This window comes from Pleurodeles waltl, chromosome 3_1 (genome assembly GCF_031143425.1).
Source record: "Pleurodeles waltl isolate 20211129_DDA chromosome 3_1, aPleWal1.hap1.20221129, whole genome shotgun sequence".
NCBI classification, from domain to species: domain Eukaryota; kingdom Metazoa; phylum Chordata; class Amphibia; order Caudata; family Salamandridae; genus Pleurodeles; species Pleurodeles waltl.
The window spans coordinates 1,762,717,355-1,762,732,177 of record NC_090440.1 but is presented as its reverse complement, the minus strand read 5'-3'; the positions used below and the strand labels follow the sequence as shown (position 1 = coordinate 1,762,732,177).

Below are 14,823 nucleotides of genomic sequence, written 5' to 3'. Positions count from 1 at the left end.
CCCAAGTCCCACTTTTGACGGCAGGTCCCGCAGGAAAATTAGGTAAAATAAGGAGGAGTTACCATAACAGCTAGGACCACACTTAAGGTGTTCAGAATCCTTCATCCTGTTTTGGAGGAGAGGGGCCAATAGGGATAGGAATGTGCCCCTCTCCCCAAAGGGAGTGGGCACAGGAAGGGCGTAGCCACCCTCATGGACAGTAGCCATTAGCTACTGCCTTCTGACCCTTGTAGCACCCCTAAGTCTAGTACTTAGTGGCAACCCTGAACCTTACTCACCAGATTCCTGGCAACCTCAAGAAAGGAGAAAGAAGAAGGACTGCAAAGGCAACCCCAGCAGTGAAGACTCCAGACAACAACTGGCTTGGCCCCAGTCCTACTGGCCTGTCTGCAGCTTGAAGACTCCTACTACAAAAAGGTGACGCATCCAGCAGGACCATCAACCTCTGCAAACCCCCAGAGGACTGCCTTCCCAGCAGAGGACCAAGAGCTCCAGAGGACAGTGGCTCTGTCCAGAAGAAACATTCCAAAAGGACTCCAGAACCACCCGGATCAGCGAGCGCTGCCCACTCTGCACTCGACGTCCACGGCCCGAGTCCAGGTGGCCCATCGATCCATAGAAGGACCCCAGGCAATTCAGACCTTGAGTCCATCCTGGGTTGACCACTTTTGACCAACACTATGACACCTGCAGCCTGAATCTAGAGGACCCTCCTGACCATGACCAGGATCCAACGAAGATTCCTGACTGCCCAACAGTACCCCTGCACCCGCAGCCCCTTGGCCTTGGAGAATCTGACTGATGGCCCAGAAGCATCAAGCGTGCACCTCCCCTCTTTGTCCAGTCTTTGGTTTTCCGGAACCGACCATCTTGACGCAGCCTGCAGCATCTTTGTGACCCCTGGGTTCCCTCATTGAAAAGCACTGGGCACCCAACGCTTCGTTTGCACCCTGCACCCAGCCGTCCCTGTGCCCCTGACGGTGTGAGTTGGTGCTGACATGTGGCCCCCCAGTGCTGACATAAACCCACCAGGCCTGTGTCCTGAAACCACGAGTACTTACCTGCAATCTGTTTTCTTTCAAGTGCTCCCAGTCCTCATAGGATTCCATTGAAAACCCAACGCAAACTTTTACCTCTGCACCCGAACGGCCCTGTGTTGCTTGTGGTGCCCTCTTGGGGTCAACTTGAACTTTGAACTGTGGACATCCTAACCCCGAAGACTTGTAGCGTATGTTGAGTACTTACCTGTTAAATGTGTTAACACTTTTCCTCCCTTAAGGCTGCATTGGTCCCTATGGAAAATTGCATTGTCAACTTTTAAAATTGAAAAGTGTTACTTACTTGTAAATTGCTTTGTCTTTAAAATCCAAACAAAGGGGGTCATTACGACCCTGGTGGGCTGGCGGTAAGGTGGCGGTAACACTGCCAACAGGCTGGCGGTGTTCCGCCAGCAATTATGACCGTGGCGCAATAGCCACGGCCATACCGCCGGCCCCTCCAACATACCGCCAGGCTTCTGCCTGGCGGTCTTAATCCCCAGGGCAGCGGTGCAAGCACCGCTGCCCTGGGGATTATGAGTCCCCGACCGCCAGCCTGGGCACGGCGGTAAACACCGCCATGGAACGGCTGGCGGTAAGGGGACTTGGGGTGACCCTGGGGGCCCCTGCACTGCCCATGCACTTGGCATGGGCAGTGCAGGGGCCCCCAAGCATAGCCCCATCGCGCATTTCACTGCCCGAATTTCGGGCAGTGAAATGCGTGACGGGTGCTACTGCACCCGCTGCACATCAGAAATGTCATAATAGGGAGCCAGGAATACCGCCGGCAATGGCGGTATTCTGTCTCCCGCAGCCTCGGCGGTCTTTTTGCAAGACCGCCAAGGTTGTAATGACCCCCACAGTGTATTTGTTACATATGCTTCATACAACTGTACTTGCCTGCAACAAATACTTTTTGGTTCCAGTAATCAAGGAACAAAATATATTTTTGCTGAATATAAACATTGGCATAGAGTTAGTCATTGAGTGTGTGCCTCATTTCTTGACTATGTGTGTACAACAAATGCTATTCACTATCCTCCGATAAGCCTAACTGCTCAACCACACTACCACAAAAGAGAGCATTAGTATTATTGTTAGAAATGGGGTCTTTGGTTGTCAGTCAGTATGTACTCTGTCCAAGCAGGACCGTCACTCTAGTCACGGTAAGGGAGATACTCACCCAGTATGACCCCTGCTCTCTCCATTGGTAGCTTGGCACAAGCAGTCAGGTTTATGTCAGAGGCAATGTGTAAAGTATTTGTACCAACACACACAGTAATACAGTGAAACCACTACAAAATAGACACAGCACCAGTTTAGAAAAATGCCAATATTTTTCTAAATCAAAAAAAAACCAGAACGGCAAAAATAAAACATACACAAGTAAAGATATGAATTTTTGAAATAAAAAGAATCTTAGTCTGTAGAAAACAATGGATTCGTTGATGTTACACAAATTATATGGTTTACGTCCAAAATAAAGCCGCACGGGCAAGTGTGCTTCAGAAAAGTCAGTGATGCGTTGATTCCTTACTTGAAAGTGAGGCTGTGCTCCGGTCGGGTAGGCGATGCATTGTTTTTCTCTCCTGCAAGAGATCAATCTGTCAATTTCCGTACGGGCACCTCGAATCCGGGCAGATTTACGTTGATTTTGATGCCCAGCAACGATGAGTGCAAAATCCTGCCGCACGGTGATGAGGGACCTTGCTGTGTGGAGGTTGCGCAGATTTTAGCAGCCACATGTGGGGGTTGCGTCGTTTCTGCAGCCACAATGCAAGTGATGCATCGATTTCCCAGCCGCGATGCAGGTGGTGCGTCAATTTCTCAGCTGTGATGCACGTGGTGCGTCGTTTTTGCAGCTGCATTGCAAGTGGTGCGTCAAATTTTATCCTGCACTGCTCCTGTGCGTGGATTTCCTCCTTGGTTCCACCAGTTTCACCTTTCAAGGGCCCAGGGACTGGAGTGGGCACCACTTGCTAGGGTAGGAGTCTCAGCAGAGAGTCTGGGTGCTGGCAGAGGAAGTCTTTGATGACCCTTAGACTTCAAAACAGGAGGCAAGCTTCACAAGAAGGAATATACCACAAAGTCCAGTCTTTGTCCTCTTTCAGGCAGAAGCAGGTACTGCAGGTCATACAAGCAAAGCACAATCACAGGCACGTTACACATAAGATTATGTATCACATTACTTTTAACTGTATTATTGACATGACTGTGAATATAGTATTATTTGGTGGTTTGCGTATGTGTTGTTATGGAATAATGTGCTTTTAGGTGTTGTTAACTGCTATAAATTGTGTGAGGTCATAAGCACTGCATATGGTGTCCAAGTCATGGCTTACGGAGTTAACCATGACTTGGTGAATTTCAGTGTTTTTTCAGTTTTAATTTCTTACCATAACTACTTTAAATATTGCTTTTAATTGAATGTCAGAGGTTAATTTAAATATAAGTGTATGTATTAAGTCCAAATGTAACCATAACTTCACTTTAAATGTTTTTTCAGTGATTTTTGTTAGAAAATTTTTTACAACATTGTACATCCACCTTCTACTAAAGGAACCCCTTTCTGTCAGAGCATGACTTGGCCTATGTCCAGACTATAGGGGTTATTCTAACTTTGGAGGAGTGTTAATCCGTCCCAAAAGTGACGGTAAAGTGACGGATATACCACCAGCCGTATTACGAGTTCCATAGGATATAATGGACTCGTAATACGGCTGGTGGTAAATCCGTCACTTTTCCGTCACTTTTGGGACGGATTAACACCTCCTCCAAAGTTAGAATAACCCCCTATGTGCCCATCTGTTCTAGGGCAGGCTTTCGGTCATAGCCTATGCCCAACCAGCTGTGGGTAGTCAGCGACCCATGAGGTTTTTGATCATGTTTTGTGTGTGATTCTCAAAATAATTGTTTTCGTTTTTTTGTTTTTTTTAGCTTTTTTATTTTGGGGTATTTGTTGTAGTAGTCTTCTCATTTCTAATGTTGGAATTGTGTTCTCTGCACCTCACATTTGCTGTGCACTCCATGCAATATAATTTCAGGTTGGGACTTTTCTCCTATTCTGTTCCCTTCAGCCCCTGTGCCATAACATTTTGCAGTGTTTGTTTATCCTGGCAAGTAGGGGTTTGGGGTATTTTTTTATGTTCTTGCTGGAACATCAGATACTCCTTTTCCTGCTTCGACCTGAGATGTTTAGTCATCTTGGAAGTGTGAAAGGATTATAAACCTCCCTGAGGTAAAAAAAAAAACTCCTTCCCTTGTTGCTAGGCCTGCTGAGTCCACAGACTCAGTTTTGCAAGTGTGTATTCACAATGAAGGCACTACTAAACTACAATCTGACCCCACCCTACTCCCCCCACCCTACTCCAAAATTAACAACATCAATAAATAACTTTGATTTTAAAATGGACCACAAAGGTGTATAGAGTTTGCAGTCTTTAAATGGAGCCCTTCAGCTAACAACACATCCAAATGTCCATTGTCATCCTTGACCTCAGCTTGCGATTTGCAGATGATGGAGTGCAGACCCACATCAGTCCACAAGTTCTTGATCCCATGAGCACAGCTCAAAGTTTACAGAAATGTATCCAGAAGTTCGTAAGTTCCCAAAATTTGGCTCAGCATTTGAAAACTTAAAGCTGAGTTTGTAGGCATTTATGTTCCTTGCCTGCGTGGGGTTGAACAGGGGTTGGCTGCTCAAGGATGAGGTTGGATGCAGGCCCTGACTGCAGGGCAGATAGTTGGCTTTACATGTGGTAATAAAATATGACTTTATATTAAAAAAACAAAGGTAAAATTAACATTATAGTTAGGTGAACATTTTGGTGACAGCATAAAGTTTTGACATCCACAACTTGCACCACCGCATGCACTGCTTTTGACCTCATATATTACATCACTCATGACTTGTTTATGACATCATTTATAACATCACTGATAACATCTAAACACTTTGCCCTCCCCCAAAATCCCCCGGGGAGGCGGAGGGGACACATGACCCTCTCATTGACGCTAAGCCACTATTAGCCCTGGGGACCCAATCCCCAAAGCCCTTTCCATTTAAAAGGAGGAGAGGGTGCACATGGTCCCCTCCCTGAGTCTATAGTAGCTACAGGTACTCCATCCCCAACCCAAAAATATACAGTGCCACGTGCCCCCCCTACTTCCCCTTTGGTGCCCATATGAGCCTTGGGAACCCCATCACCAGGACCATACTTTAATTATAGAGGAGAGGGCAGGTGCCCTCCATCCTCGGACGCATCACCAGTGCAAAAAACATTATTATTAAGAGAACTTGAGCACATGGCTATGTAGGCCCAGACGGTCACTAGCTGCTATGGTGCTGCTGGGCTGAAATTGTCAGAGTCAGGGAGACAACGGCATGGTGGCACCAGCCTGTGCCATGCTCTCCCTGAGAAATTGGAGGGCCCCAGTGCTGAACTTTGGTTAGCTACAGTGGTGTTGCAGAGGAAAACCTTGCAGTGTTTTATTGTGGAGAGGGCACATAGGGTGCCGGGTTGGCCTCCTCCTTGTGGGGCCACACCTCAGGCCATGGCATCCAGGTTGTTGAGCTTTCGGGACAAGGACACCATACTACAGTCCGCACTGACATATGGCCCGTGGAGGGTGAAGTGTTCACAGATTAACATCTTCCCTGACTATACAATGGTAGTCGAACGTCAAGGGGAATCTTTTTGGGTGGTCAAACAACACCTCCGCAAGTTGGACAGCAGGTATACCCTCCTGTTCCCGGTGAAGCTTCGAGTTGTGGACCAAGACGAGTTTCAGTTTCTCACAGTGGCAGAGGCCATCTAGGACTGGTTGGAGAGGCAAGATTTCAAGCCACCAGAGGAAAGAGAGCAGTTTCAGGTGCTATGATAGCAGAAGTGAAGATGAGGCACAACAGAGGGTGTCACCGTCTACCCTAACAAAGGAAGAGGCCCAATGAGACAGTGCGAGGGTGGTGGCAGATCTCCAACATCAGACTTCCCTGGAAACTACCAATAGTTGGGAGACATTGGAGATAGAGCAGGGGGATCGTTGGAGGAGGAGAACCTGGTCTGTGATGCAGATGGTGCACTTGGACCCACCCAATGATCACCCTGATGACCTCAGGGGAATTTGTCTAACTGGATTGGCAATGATTGGGGACTGGGGTTGCACAGATGGCACCGAGTGGAAATGGAGATTGCCCAGGGCGTCAGCCCGGGGCTGGGGAGGATGTGATTAATGTCTTGCAAGACTGAGTAGCATGTCGGTCCACGACGGCCGCTTTCTACCTGCATTGGTGTGTGGGGACAGGTGTTGAATAAGATGTTGCTCTGGAATTGTGAGTGTGTTGGGTGAAAGATATAACATGGTGGCCAGTAATAAGACTGTGGCATGGTAAGATTGTTCCAGAGCGGAGTTGAGTTATTGTTGCGGTTCATATGTTTTTATGTTTGCAGCCATGGTGGGGGATAGGGACTGGATGCTCCTCTACCTGGTACACTGCCTCCCCCGAGTGAGGCAACCCAGAAGGCCACATCATGAAGTCACATTGGGGGATGGCCACGAGGTTGGGAGATATCTGGTGGTCGCTGCATGGAGTGGACAGGGGATACTCTTACTATTCCGTGGCACGTAGTACTCATTCGCACCTGGATTACTTTTTAACACCCCGGCCAACCTTACATAGATTTGGAGTTCCAGACACAGAGGATTTCATATCATTCCCCACAAAGCATCTCTGTGGTGACGACCAAATGGAGAGGTAAGACAGAATGCAGAATGGCATTGTGGCACCTGTTAAACGAGAAAGTAGTAGACTACCTAGACAAGGCCACAGAAAGTTAATGCAAGGAAAACACAGAGTTGGAGACGGAAGCACTGATCCCATGGGAGGCCTACAAGGCCAGCCTTCGTTGGGGGAAAGCGGTCATCATTGCTGATAATGTATGGGAAAAGAGGGAGCGGGCTTGCCGCCATTTAGACCTAGAGAAGGAGCGTATGGACCTGGAGGCAGAGTATCACTTGGTTCTGACTGATTCTAAAAAGGTGAGCATCTTAATCAAAATGGAGGATTTTTATACGTTGGTCACAGAAGTCAAACGGTTGATTTTCCTTATTGAAGTTAACAATAGTGCTGGTTTGTTCTGAATTTCACCCTGAAACTGTTAAAGGTGTACCAAAATGATATAATATTGTTTACCAATCAAGATCGTACTTCATGACTTGTGACATCATGAGGTCACGTCATTAGTGGTATACAGGTTCACTATGACTTCTTGCCTTCTAAAAATGGTCACTATACTTCATACTTAATAATTTTCTGTCAGTAAGTACTATGATTTAGATATTTTGACACAGATATTTTCATGGATTAGTACATGTTTTATTTATTCTTAAATCATTCATCCGTTATACTTTAAAGTAATCCAATTTTGTTTTTATTTCACCTAGGCAGAGGCTGATGGTATTGATTCACTAGAAAAATATAGAGGGAAATGTGAACCCACATTTCTGTTTTATGGGGTAAGTTTTGCTCCACCTATACATCGGTCTCTTGGCAAGATCTTTTAAGTCTATGTTGTGGATATGTTTTTTATGTTTATTTTTTGTGGGTTTGTGTGTATGTTAAGAGGCTTGTAGGCCTTTATTACTTCGAATCCGTGTCTTCATCATCTCATTCCTCATCCTTGAGGTTGACCTGTATGTCTTAGGTCTGCATCATGGAATTGTATTCATAGAATGAAAGGATAATTTCTAATGTGTATTGAGGCTTTGGACATACACATATTTACAAATAGGTGCAACAATCAGCACATTCTCTGCTATGGAGCACCCTGTTAGCCTTTCCTGAATATTTTACTGTTTCAAGGTAATCCTAATTAAAAATTACATTTCAGCGTCTCAAACTAAAATTGCTATCTAAAACTGGCCACATCTAATGAAAAGATGGGGCATGATAGGCGTACCATTAAATGTGGTAAAATACCCTGTGCCTTTAAAAGCACCAGAAGCTTCCAGCCCCATGATTACTTTTACAGGCACTTGCCTCTCTCCAGCTCTGAGCTCTTCTAATATCTTTATCATTTGACATCTTCTGTGCCTGTTGCTGTAAAGTTACTTCATGCTTTATTTGGCTTTGTAGCCAAAGTGTTCTTATCAGGATGCATCCTTATTTGTCAAGTATCCTTGTGGTAGGAAGAAAGTCGCCACTTAATTCCATGAGGTATATGTAGCCTGCCTCCCTATATTGGAAGGGGCCTTTATTGACAAAGGAAATCAGGTTGAGAGGGAAATTGGAAAATATGTTAATGATGGATAAGAAGAAAAAAGTCAAGGTTTCCAGGAAAACATAAACTTCTACCATGATATAGCCTGTAACTTCAAGGGACTCCCACAGAAGGAAATGCAAGGAGAGAAAATCTGGAAAAGAAGGAAAAAAGAGGCACAGTGGGTCGTGGCACTCCTGACATACATGCTCCTGTTTGATGTTGGCAAAGACTATGGCACTGATCTCCGTGTCAAAGGAAGGCTGATCGGGGTTGATGAAATATTATTGTCACATAATTTCTAGAAGATAATCAATGTCATAGCACTCTCAATGGTCCACAACTTTACCATCACAATTCACGTCACTACATTCAGTGGGGAGACGTTCAACATCAGATGAACATTTGTCAATGAACATTTTGAGACTGACACATTCATCAATGGAGGAAGTATTTCCAAGAATAAGATACGTTCTGTCACCTTTGCAAGTAGGCTCATCAGCTGCTTTGCAATTGCTGTCTTTTGGGATGCCACAAGAGGTCCGTCTTCAAATCACTCTTAAGCTATTTAACATACCACTTCTACCAGCACAAAGGCTTATGGTTTCCAGACAGAAATCAATGTCTCCCCTAAGGAAAAACCTCCATCATTAAAGGGATGGACTTTAACCTCTTCCACATTCACCCTAGGCCGCAGAATCTGATGACTGTTCACAGAAACACAGTAGTAAGGGAATCCATCTTCAACTGACAGAATCTCAGACAGTTAGGATTCTTGTTAATTTTACACTCCCATGTTGATTGTGTGTTCTCCAGCAACTGTATTTTCTATGGATGATATTATTATATTTTAGGAAGACTTAGCAAGAGGGGCATCCAACTCAGCATCTGGTTGAAGCTCCTCATGTGGGGCAATTTTTCATTACAGAGATACTTCAGCCTAGAGAAACTTCTAGGCCTCTTTTACTTTTGGTGCTGGCACTGGTGCCAATGGCAGAGGAACAATTTCTCACTCCAGCTATGACAAAAATGGTCACTCCTATGTTGCTTAAGAACTGTAAGACACTAAAGCATGTTGAACCAATGCTGGACTCAGTGACTGTATGAGCAGTTCATAAGAACCATGCATCAGCACCAGAGACTTCATCCTAACCGGATAGGGAAATCAAAAGAAGGGATGTCACTGGTAAAAAGATCTGCATTACCGCCTCCACATCTATTAAAGCTGCTGCTCTCCTAGTTTGATACAGTTATTCCCTATGGGAAACAGTGCAGAAGTTTGCTGATGAGCTGATTGGAGACAAGATTTCCAGAAGGTTGTGCAAGAAGGCTTGTTGCTGTCTAATACACTTAGCAGCGCAGGCATTGACACTGATCAAATTTGACTATTTCAGGTTTCTGCCATTGAAGTAAATTGAGAAGATCATCATGGGTGCGTCCCATATCTTTAAAGCGTGATGCACAGTCAAAAATATTAAAATTGCCATTCATTGGAAATGCCCTTTTAGTCAACACATCAAGGAAGAGATGCTCAGCATGAAGACTGGTAGAGACCCTGAAATCAATGGGTCTAGAGGCGCAAAGACAGTCTACTGGTATAAAGATTGCTGTTATCACAACACGTAGAGGGTTCAATCCCTTTGTTGGTCGTACCAACAGCACCAAGAACAAGGTACAACAATCACTTTGATGAATGTATCATCAGTGAGAAGGTTTTAAGTCCATGTCCTAGTCTGGCACCATTACATGCTAAAGGTTATAACAACCACACACTGAAGAAGACAGATTACATGTCCTAACATGGGCAGATAGCATTAGCTGCAGTTGTACAGTACTTTCTGTCCTCTTAATTTTCCTTTATTTTTATGGTGGGTATCCACACCATAGATCATAAGTTCTATAAATGTGACAGGGGTTGTTTCCTATTGCACAGGTAGTATATTAGTTTGTATACCTTACTTACTAAAAGAGCTGCACTGAAATGAGTGTGCTTAAGAAAGTAGTCTGGAGGGATAAGATGATGAAACCGAAGTTTGAGATTTAAGTTTGCCAAGGGCACCTCGGAGACGCAGATCAGTTCGGACATTCAACATGCAAAATATCCTGGCCTTTGATATCATCAAAACTCTAAAGGATGGGATTATAATCTCAGCTATGGAGGAAGATACAGCTTGCCCAGATCTGTTCTAAAGATGGTTCCATTTGAATCCAAGTCCTGAGTGGGCACTAGATAACAAGGAACTAGAGGAGGAGTGAGAAGCTAAATGGGGGCAACCATCAACCTCCCTAAATTACAATAAAACACAAGCGAGGGAAAGCCTTGCATATAACAGACCCCTACCATCTAGAAGGGTCCGAATACAACTGGTGTTAATATATGCCAAAATGGGAAGGGATCAGCACCCATGTGAACTTGTGCGACGGTTGCATCACTTGGATATATTAGAAGGATACTCACCCATTAGTGCCACTAGTGGCACGCTTCATCATCAGATCCTCACCCATAGCACCTAGTGTGAGTAGGTGGGCTCAATGCAGTTTGTAAGCGGAGCTCCTCCTAAAACCTTATTGCAAGTTAAAAAGCCTTCAGGATCCTAAATTCTATTAACTAATAAGGTCCTTTAGCTGGGATAAAAACAATGTGATGTCTAATGGGTAAAATGACCCTTAACATATGCGACTAAGTGAGGTCAACTTGTTTCAGCCTGTTACTAATGCCACTAAGGGACAGTAGGCTTTCTTTAGGATCAACTCAAAACCGTAGAAATTCTACAGATCATCAAGAGAACTAGTTCCTGACGCTGGTCTCAACAGTGTACTTCACATGAAGCATGCAGTCATACAGACCACGTAGGACTTTTTCCTTCTAATGGTCTACAACTCCTAACCAAATCAGGCTCCATGAGGTAGTGGGGGTGGGGTGATTCTGGTCATCACACTTACTCCAAGGGTCATCGTCCTCCCAGACATCTAGTCTGTGCCCTGCGCTCCTCCAACGATGGGCACTAGATAAGACATTTTGTTCACATCAGCCTTAGTCATTGAAAGAAATGGGGTAGAAATTGCTCAATCTCCAAGCTGATGAAAGACAGCAGCATGAGCCTGACCAAAGGTGCCAGAACGTTAATGTTCATCAATGAAACTGAGAAGAAACTATGGTGAACTCAAAATACTGGCCATCCAATGTAGAACTTGAGTTCTGCCGGAAATCCAGGGGAAATCAGAATGGCCAAATAAGGATTGTCTAGTGCCATTGAGAAGTCTTCTGGCTATTGAGCAGAATGATGGATTGGAGGGACACCAGCTTAAATGTTTGCTGTAGAAGAAACTGGATGACACCATTGATGTTCAAATCCAATCTGTAACACGCTGATGGTGTCTGCATAAGGAACAGAATGGCGGAAGCTTCCTAAAGTCATTATACTGCTTGATCCAGGATCACTGTTTATATCCATGGTTCTCTGACATAGAGCTCCAGCTTGTCTGAATGGTATAGCACAGTCATGAGCCTAAGGTTTGTGGGGCAAGGGGTGCATATGAAACAGTCTGATCCTATGCTATCGCCATGTCTAGAACCCATTGGGTTGAAGCTCACTGTTGACCAAAGACAATCAGTGTTTTGCCTCAAAGAGCTGATCCTCCAGACTGCCTCAATCGTTTCTCTGGTGTTTCAGGAGGAGGTGTGTTTCATACCAGCGGTAGGGCTAAGTCCACTTCTTCGGCCCGGGCAAGAGGGGTTCTGGTGGTGGATATTTGCAAGGCAGCAACTTGGACGACCCTCCACACCTTTGCAAAGCATTATTGCTTGGACTCTGAGGTTAGGAGGGACGGCCATTTTGCATGATCTGTTTTGCAGGATTTCTTGGTGTAATCAGGCAGGCACCCACCTCCGAGTGCGGTACTGCTTTGGAACTCTATTCATAAGGTGAGTAATCCACAGGTAGTTGTTTCCATCAGAAGAACAAGTTACTTACCTTCGGTAACGCTTTTTCTGTTGGATACAATAGCTACCTGTGGATTCCTCATAGTCCCATCCGCCTCCCCATTGCCTGGTTACACTAAGATATATGGTTGTATAGGTGTATGTATATATTGATGATTTTTCCTGTATATATAAATGATGGTTTTGATTATATTGCATCATGGAAGATTTATGTATATATGTATTTATTGGAGTTATTGTGGGGCCAGTTCGCCTCAAAGGCACGTAAAAAATGGGTGAAACTGACGCCAGCATGCCGGAAAGGACCTCTTATTGGCACAGTGACGTCAGACGGAGTTGCGTGGAGCCGTGCAATTGTGACGTCCTTGTCGACGTGGAGAGCTGGGAAGATTTTCCTTCGGATGCTGGCTTATGGGTGGATTCATAAGGTGAGGAATCCACAGGTAGCTATTGTATCCACCAGAAAAAGCATTACAGAAGGTAAGTAACTTGTTCTTTTTTTTCTTTTTGTTCTCAAAGAAGCAGCCATTACAATAGAAATCCTTGGAACTAATGGAAATTAGTTTGTGTGTGGATATGTTGCTTGTGAAAGGCAGCACACCATATGTCATAGTGAGTTAGCTAATGGCTGAAGTGTGCTGATGTATTGCCCTTTGATGCATGCTGAAAGAAAAATATGAATGGCGCAACCGTAGACTAATGGATGAAGTTTATTTGAAAACCCCAATAAGTAGGTTTGTTATGCACATAGTTTTAGTAAAATCAAAAAGTCTTGACCAACACATGCCTAAAAAAAACAATTGGTCTGGCATTGGCTGGCAGACTCTTTTTTTGCCTTTGAAAAAAAAAGGCAAAAAAGAAAGTAAGAAAGGAACAAGGAAAGGAATGAAGAAAGGAGGCAAGAAAGAAGGAAGGAAGGGGAAGTGATGAAGGGAGGGAAGGACAGAAACCAGGGAAGCGGTAAGGCAAGAAACAAAGAAAGAAAAATGAAAAAAGAAAAAAGAAAGAAAAGTAGAACTGAATAAAGAGATGGAAAGCAGGAAGGAGAGAAGGCAAAACAAAAAGAAAGATAGAAAGGAGGGAAGGGTTGGGCAGATTGATGAAGAACTCCAATTAGCTTATATTCAGAGTCCATATGAGTCCATGTGAGCTGCTGCGAAATAGCAGCAGACAGATAAACAAGGCCACTCTGAAAGGGATTTATAATGGCATTAGAAGGAGATGGGATCTGATAAAGCTGGAATGTGTTCTGTGCTCACATCAAAAGCGCCCTGCTATCACATCAGGCCCTAAACACAAAGACAACTCTAATGTAAGGATAAAGTAAAAACAAAAACTCTGAAACTGAAGGAAACTGCCTTGTGTGTGGATGTGATCCTTGAAAAAGAGCACAATGCGGTCACTCACAGTGCAGTTAACCAGTGGCTTAGGTAGGCTGACCTATTTACCTCATGCTGTAGTGGGAGGAAGCAAAATGTAAATGACGCAGCAACAGACCAATGGATTAAAAGAGGTGCTTCAAAGGCCCTTTAAGTCAGTATATTATATGTATAGTTTTAAAAATATCAAATGGTCTTGGCTGACAACAGGTGTAAAAAAGAATTTAAAATATTTAAACGTAGTGTTCTTGGAGATTGGAAATACGTGCCTGTTTCTGGGTTGAGGTTCCACTTCTGTTAATTAGTGACAATAAAGAAAGACGATCTGGTAATGATGGCAAATTAAATGATAACTTACCATTTTAGTTAGGATTTGTTATATTTGTCCTATCTTGTACATTTAAGTTTTCATTTCCTGACTTATTTTTCCCTATGACTCACAAATATCGTGGATGTGAGAAGGTAGACTCCACACTACTTAAAACATTTTAGGTTTCAAGAGAAAATATCTTAGGGACAATAATACAAAACAAATATACCAAGATGAAATAATAGAAGAATAAATATGTGATACAATAAATAATGTAAAATTACCTAGCTGTATTTTCAGAAAAATCAAAGTTGTTTTATATTTTTTAAGGGATGCTTTGCAGGGAGTGCTTGTAAATCGAGAGAGCGGGCTAGCTCATATCAATACTGTGGATTCCCTTCTAGTTCCTCCTGTCTTACTCCCTGTCTGCCTCACGTCTGCTTCTCAATCTCTAGCTGACACTTTGAGTTTATTCCCCTCTGAAAAATACTCTGCAGCCCCCACCTCTTCATCACGTCTTTGTCCCTAGGTGGTAAAACAAGAAAATGGATCATTGACTTGAAAGGTGTTGGATACTATTGCTCTGCTGACCTGTTATGAAATTGTAACAAGTATTGGCAAACCCAATAGGTCTGGCCCTGGCAAGCGTGCAATGATTTTAATTATTGGTTTAAAAAAGAAAAACTGTACAAAATAGTTAAAAAAAATAAAGTAGTGGCCCAGCAGCCTGGGCACTGAAGTGCCCTAATTTTCAGACGGCCATGTACATAGTAATGAGGCAAGATGCTGTCTGTCAGTGCAAGGCAGCTTAAGGATAAAATGGGCTGACCATTGCTCCATGCTATATACTGTAGTTGGCTGGAAGTAAGACGTGAATGGCATTTAAACAGTCCAA

General features: G+C 44.0%; 1 protein-coding gene across 7 annotated transcripts in view; it reads left to right on the top strand.

Moving 5' to 3' along the window:
• The window catches only part of NME9 (NME/NM23 family member 9), a 466,976-nt gene that overhangs the window by 89,801 nt on the left and 362,352 nt on the right, over positions 1-14,823 (top strand). For all 7 annotated transcript variants that reach the window (XM_069225744.1, XM_069225746.1, XM_069225745.1 and 4 more), the window contains one exon: positions 7,482-7,553. In XM_069225744.1, coding sequence (XP_069081845.1) covers positions 7,482-7,553 — 72 coding nt within the window. The remainder of the gene's footprint in view (positions 1-7,481; positions 7,554-14,823) is intronic.